This window comes from Cebidichthys violaceus, unplaced genomic scaffold, assembly GCF_023349555.1.
Source record: "Cebidichthys violaceus isolate CVI_PGR_0920_01 unplaced genomic scaffold, fCebVio1.0.p SCAF_318, whole genome shotgun sequence".
NCBI lineage: Eukaryota > Metazoa > Chordata > Actinopteri > Perciformes > Stichaeidae > Cebidichthys > Cebidichthys violaceus.
The window spans coordinates 38890-46048 of NW_027176504.1; the positions used below are offsets into that span (position 1 = coordinate 38890).

The 7159-nt window shown below is 45.0% G+C and overlaps 1 protein-coding gene across 1 annotated transcript; it reads left to right on the forward strand.

The window, feature by feature from the left end:
• Positions 1 to 921: 921 nt before the first annotated feature.
• Positions 922 to 6767, forward strand: LOC137882443 (disks large homolog 5-like; the record flags this gene model as incomplete). The annotated part of the gene is made up of 4 exons (XM_068724749.1): positions 922 to 1746; positions 5288 to 5356; positions 6094 to 6262; positions 6624 to 6767. Coding segments are annotated over exons 1-4 (680 nt in total), but the record flags the coding sequence as incomplete, so codon positions are not given.
• Between the last annotated feature and the right edge of the window lie 392 nt (positions 6768 to 7159).

Here is a 7159-nt window from a genome sequence, read left to right on the forward strand (position 1 = left end):
GCTCTTCGGTGAGCGGATCAGGCTTTGGGAAGCAAAGGCCAAATCAATAAATGCGTGATTTGTAATGCTGTAGTATTTATACAACTGCAATACTGTAAACACTGTTTGCTCCATCCCCCCCCCCCCGCTCGTGAGCAGTGGTTCACAATGTTGTTTTTTTCATAGTGTGGACATGAATTGTGATCAGTTTTAATCACTGTATTAAAAAGTAAGTGGAAGAAGTACTCGGATATCTTACTTCACTAAAAGTAAAAGTAGCAATACTGCAGAGTAGAAATACTTAAAGTAAAAGCATTCAAAACTTTATTTAAGGGATAGTTCAAACGTATTTATATTAAAATATACATTACCAAAAGCAAAACTATTCACTGTACAGAATGGCCCATTTCAAAAACATAAATATTATATTATTGGATTATAATGAGTAATGCCTTAATGTGTGCATCACTTCAATGTTGCAGCTGGTAAATATTGGGCTATTTGTAACTATATTATATATTATATATACACTGCTAGGTAGCTTAAAGGCACAGTTCACCCCAAATCTAAAATACATATTTCCCTCTTAACTGTAGTGCTCTTTATCTAGAACTGACATTTTAAAAACAGCAATGTTATAGACCAAGATATATTGACCAAGCTATATCAAGGTCTATAACAATAAAGCCATATATTAGTTGATTTATACTTAAAAAAGTACAATATTTCCTCTGAACTGTGGTGGAGTACATGAACTTAAAGTACAAATACCTCAAATGTGTACTTAAGTAGCCCACGGTAGCCTGTTTCAGCAAATGTACCGAGTTACACCCCGTACCGAGGAAGTGGATCTTTAGTTTTCGTAATGGGAATTAAAGCGGCGCGAGCCCAGGTGCGTCTACAAAACAAAGCCCCGCCTACGTTTACCTTAAACGTCCACTGCACGGAAATTATGATTGGCACAGAGCTACAGCTGCTCGAACGGTGAGACATGGCGGAGTTAGTAGGCTGACACACACACACACACACACAGAGAGGGAGAGAGAGAGAGACTCTTGAAGAGTTTTTTATTTGCTACACTTTGCAACATGTCGAAAGAACTTGATTTCAGGGCGACAATGTCTGCGCAGCGTGCGCGCAGCGGAACTTAAAAAAAAGGCAGAGACGTCCCTTTTTCTTTTTTGTTTTTTGTTTTTGTCGGGAAGGACGGAGCTTCGGTTGGGAAAATGTGTTGTCATCTTCGCGCAGTCAACAGCCTTGGGCAACAAATATGGCTACTTGTTGTGTATCCTTCAATTCGGGTTGAAAACCCGTCCCGACTGGGTCGAGTGGGATAGTTTACGACAGTAGCGCGAGGTGAAGTTTGACGTAAAGCCGCTGTGGTTTGTCCCGAAGCTGATTTTTTTTTTTTTTTTTTTTTTTTTTTTTTTTTTTTCTTTTTCGAACCCCCGAAGCGGAGCGACTCAGAGATGGAGCCCAAGCATAAAGAGTTGTTGGAGAAATGCTACCAGAACTTGGTGGAGTCGATAACAGACGCGGACCGAGTTGTGGATGTTTTGGCTCACTGCAGGACCCTCAGCCAGTCCGAGCGCTACGAGCTGGGACACAACTGCTCCACCAACTCGGAGAAAGTGGACCTTCTGCTGAAGATACTCATAAGCAAGGACAGGGACCATTTCGCAGAGTTTTGCACGGCCCTGGAGAAGACGCACCCTCACCTGCACGCCGTGCTGCTGAACGGCACCGGACCGGTGGATCACACGACTGGTAAGAAGCAGAATGTGTATCTTCACGCATGTTTTTAAAAAAAAAAGGGGTAAGGAAGCATGTGAAGCTTTCATGTGTGGTGTGTTTAGAGGACTTGTGTCCTTTTTTTTTTTTTTAATTTTGGGAATGGTCCAACCCGGTTTCGATCCTGTTCTGGCCATGATCTAACTGCCATTAGGGGTATTGACCATATGACAACTTGATGAAGGGCATGGCTTTTCCTTTGGGCAAGTATAGAGAGAGAGAGAGAGAGAGAGAGAGAGAGAGAGAGAGAGAGAGAGAGAGAGAGAGAGAGAGAGAGAGAGAGAGAGAGAGAGAGGGCTTCACTATCATGTGACCTGATGCTTATTTACACTCACACTACTGTGCTTGTTTCCTTTGCCATGTCACTAAAAGCACAGCCTGCCAGCCCTTTGTGAAAGTATTTAATGGACCTAAAAAAGACTCAAACAATCAATGTAGTGACAGCAGAACTGCCTCAAGTTGTGTGTGTGTGTGTGTGTGTGTGTGTGTGTGTGTGTGTGTGTGTGTGTGTGTGTGTGTGTGTGTGTGTGTGTGTGTGTGTGTGTGTGTGTGTGTGTGTGTGTGTGCGCGCGCGTGCGCGTGTGTCAATAACCCACTGTGAAAGTCAAATGAATGAATTAATGCAACACAATGACTTGCTATAGAGTGAGAATATAAAGTGTAGATTATTTTCGTCTCGGTACAAAACTAACTGCAACTAACAATTAATGTTATATATATATATATATATATATATATATATATATATGAATGAATGACTTACTTTGTATTAGTTTAATCGCTGTTTGTTTGCTCTATAAAATGCCAGAAGATATTTGCTCATAAAATGACACCACCTTCTCCTACTCCTCGATGACTTCCTCTAAATCCTAAAGCTGCAGAAATACTGCAAATGTATCCTCAAATTCAGAGTAACAAGCCGCCAAATACTTGTATATCTCTCTACACACGTAATATTGAGCAGCAGTAATGCATGCACACAGGTACGTGGCTCTTGTTCTGCACCTTTTTTGCATTTCAAAAGCAATATTTGCATTGCCGGTTTACTTTATTCACGCTCGGCTATTGCGTCCGCACTCGTTTGAGGTGTTAATTATGCATTTATTCTGTCCTCATTATTTATGAGAGCGCTGTAGCTGCAGAGTGAGTCTATTTTTCTAAGCTTTTACGTTTTTGCGCTGCATTTCACGACCGTGCACCGAGTCCAAAACCCCGAGTACCGATGGGCTTTCTGGTGCCGTGGAGGGTCATGCACGTGTTTTTTTTTTTTTGTTTTTTTTTTGGGCTGCTCTCGTAGCCTGCAGCTCCCTGTTGGTAGTCACACAGGACACAAATGGGCTGAGCTGCTTTTTTTTTTTTTTTTTTTTTTTTGCTACTGGGCAGACAGGTTCCTCCACTGCACAGCCAAAAGAGAAGGGCCTTTCCCCAGGAAAACAGTAGCTAGTTTACAGCCTGTGTTCTCAACTGGTGCACACGGCTCGCCTGATCCAGCTGTTTACCCAGAATCCCCGAGGGTGAGGGAGCGAGATCATCTTTGAAATCAAAACGGTGTTAATGAGCGAGAGCTTTGTTAGTTGCTGCTCTAAAACACACCGACAGCAGAGAATGTAGCCTCATGAAATGATCAGTCAGATTTCCACTGTGATATGTGAGTTCGTTTTTCAATGAACCGATTTCTTATAGTTCTGTACAACCGTAGCTTCAGGGCTGGAAACCTTTTTTGTTTACAGATTGCTCCAACCTTTTCTGGAAGAACAATAACACGACGGCAACAAATCACAAGGGTGTGTGTGTGTGTGTGTGTGTGTGTGTGTGTGTGTGTGTGTGTGTGTGTGTGTGTGTGTGTGTGTGTGTGTGTGTGTGTGTGTGTGTGTGTGTGTGTGTGTGTGTGTGGCGGCTGACGTGTTCACTTTGACATCCAGTCAAAAGAGTACAAGAGTTCAAATCTCTTTTGATACCAGAACAAGTCTGCAGACACACGACTCTGAAGACTCCAAACTGTGGGGGAAAAAAAAGCCAAAGTTTGACTTGATAATGGAGCTTAGTTGAAAGACAAAACTTCCTGTACAGCCGTCAGATCTGAGCAAGGACACGAATGTCAATTTCTCCACAGGATATCGGCTCTCGGCGTTGGTGCTCCTTGAGTGTGCCGTGACTTTTAGACAAGAGGTCAAACTCGGATGAGACGCTCGAGCGGCGAGGTCCCCTCCGTCACGTGACGTCCACACGGGCAGCAGAAGCGAGCGAGAGCTATGACACGCGGTGAACCTTGCCCATTGAGACACTCGTCTGCTCCAACAGAGTCATGGGGAATTTAAGCTAGAGGGAGAACAAAGAGAGCTTGATCCATGGGATGCCACGGCTCCTGAGGCACATCACTCTTTCTTTCTTTCTTTCTTTCTTTCTTTCAGTCCTTCGCTGGGAAAAAAAAAAGAGGGGTGAGCCATGTTAGCCGGGCTCCTTCCAGTCTTAATCAAACTCCTAGTCTCCTTTTTTTTTTTTATAGCTAGTGGGAACTCATCCAGCCCGGGATTGATTTAGAGTACCGGGACGTGGGTAAATAGAGTCGTTTGTCACGCTCTCCCGCTTCACCGGTCGAGCGCCGGACTCTACATCAGGGGTGGAAGTTGCTGATTTGAGCTGCTCCTCCCACGGCCGACTCAGATCTCGGTGCGTGTCCACCGCTGGCTGTGTGATCACTTGTGCGGTCTGTTAAACATCTCGAGCATCATGAAAAATATTAATAATTCAACCAGCAAAACGTTAACCTACTACAATGTTGACGACCTGTTGATCTAATGTGTCAAACATTCTGGTTTCATCTGCTAAATTATTTTTTTTTTTCACCTTTTTTGGTTCTGGAAAATTGTGATGTTGTTATTATTATACTGTTTTCTGACATTTTTATAGTTTTAAATTTGAATGGTTTTTAAAATTTCAACCTGTAGCACGATCAATACTGGATTTTTGCAGCCGATATCAATATTTGGGACTTCAACAACGACACATCTTTACAATTCTTACATGAATGAATTTTTACATTTTGTTTGTGTTTCAGATGACATGATCTTCTCCCCACAATGCGTACTTACTGTTGTACTGAGGCTTCCTTTCTGTACAGTGAATTATGAATCACTGTCGGCTATGAAAGAAGGGGCTTTCACAGGGGGGGGGGGGAGATAAAAGGAGAAGCTCTGAGGCTGCAGCCTCTTTTTTTTGGGGGGCCCTGGCTAGTCAGTATTCAAGCTCCCTGCCCAACTGATAATTAGCCACACTGCTGTCAGCCCGCAGCGCCGTCATCCCGTGTCGGGGAAAGTCCCACCTCATTATGCCTCCAGCCGGCCCTTTTTCTTTTTCTTCAGCAAAGGCCCACCGAACGTAACCCGAGCTCCGCAGCCTTCGCCGTACCGCACAATGCTGCAGATATAATCATCTGACTGTGTGACGCAGACACGGTCGAGTGCGCTCGCCACTGACTTTAATGTGTTTCTGGTTTTTTTTTTTTTTGCACTCGCAGGCTCCACTTACAGCATCTTGTCCACCATGCCGTCGGACTCAGAAAGCAGCAGCTCCCTCAGCAGCTTAGGTGAGTGTGGTGGTGTTCAGGTGTGGAAATGTCCAAAATAAAAACATCATCTTCCCGCGGAGGGGAGGGGGGGGGATGTTTTATGGTGTGTGAGGAAGTATCGGTCAGATATTAGTCAGTCATTGCTGCCTGTTTAGACGCTGAGCACATGCAAGTGATTACACAGATGTGAGAAGGATTTAGAAAACCGCTATACACACACACACACACACACACACACACACACACACACACACACACACACACACACACACACTCTCTGAGGGAGAGAGAGGATTTGACAGGTCGATGCCACTGAAAGGGAAACCGAGCTCTTGATTTTTGTATCAGTGGAGGGATTTTTGTGAAATGTATTTATAGGTTCTGAGGTTAATGAGTACAACAATGAGGCTGCAATGATTAAAAATGATAAAGTAAGATAAGGCGTGTGTGTGTGTGTGTGTGTGTGTGTGTGTGTGTGTTGGTGTTGGTCCAGTAGCTGCAACAAAGAGCTCTTGCTTGTGATCGGTTAATATTTACACAAAATAAGTTCAGCCTGAGGCTCTTGAGTCTTGCCGGTAAACTAGTCTTTTGTTCGTGTTTTCATTTCCTGCACGTTTTCAGTAAAAAGTGGACAGAGAAAGAACATGGATTATAGTTTTGTGTGTACACTTTAATCTACCCCCCCCCACCCCCCCCCTCCATCGTTTGACCTTTACAAATGGCACATGCCACCGGTGACATGCTGACTCGCGCAGGTACGCCCGGTCAAGCCTCCTCCCCGCCGCCCGCCCACATGGACAGCCACCAGGTCAACGAGAAGATGGAGACGGTTCTGTTCCAGCTCCGGCACGTGACCCGCGAGAGGGACGAACTACGCAAACGTCTGGCCCTCTCTTCACCCGGAACCACCTTCGATGACTGCAGGTACTGTTCTGATCTCGTGCGCCTCGCTTTGCCCGTTTTCCAAAACAAACATTGGCGGAAAAGCGCAGCGATGCCGTGTATACCTGCACTCTGTGAATACAGGCGCTTTGCCCAGTTCAGCTTTTTTTGAAAGCGACAAAAGAGACAAGTGAAGTAAGAGCTTATGTGACGCAAAGCTGTTTTAAGATGTGCTCAACTCTGTAAAACAAGAGGGGAGCATAGAATTTTAATGATTTCCTCTCTTCCCTCGTGTTCCCATGAGCGCAAAGTTCGCGTGATGTTTATCTCACTCTTGCGTCTCTCGTCTCAAAAGTCGCGACGCATTCAAAATGGAGTTTTGTCTTCCCTCTCCGTGAACTAGACCAAACCCAAAAGCGGGTCACGACTACGAGCGTCTGAAGCTGCAGTGCATGAAAGCGATGGCGGACCTGCAGTCCCTGCAGAACCAGCACAGCACCACCCTGAAGAGGTGCGAGGAGGCCGTGAAGAAGGCAGACTTCTACCAGTAAGTGGAGAGCCTTACGTCTGTACGTGTTCTCAACAGCCGGAGCGTTTGTGCGCTATGCGCTCCCGCTCGCCCTGCAGGGTTTTAGCTGGTATTCAGTTCTCTCCCTCTGACATATTCGCGACAGATTGCATTGAAACAGATTTGACTTCTGCGAGAGTAATCGGGATGAAGCCTTTTATGAGTTGAGCCGTGAAACAGCCCCTCATCAATTTAATTTCATCTTCTGTGATTTAAAATAAATAAATGAAAAGACAGTTTTTATTGTCGTCTTAGCAGCGTAAATCCCGAGTCGTCGTCATTTCGAACCAAAGGTTGAGAGCAGAGGCTGAATTCCCCCCCCCCCCCCCCCCCCCCCCCCCCCCGTAAGGCAATACCCCTTCTTGAAAAGT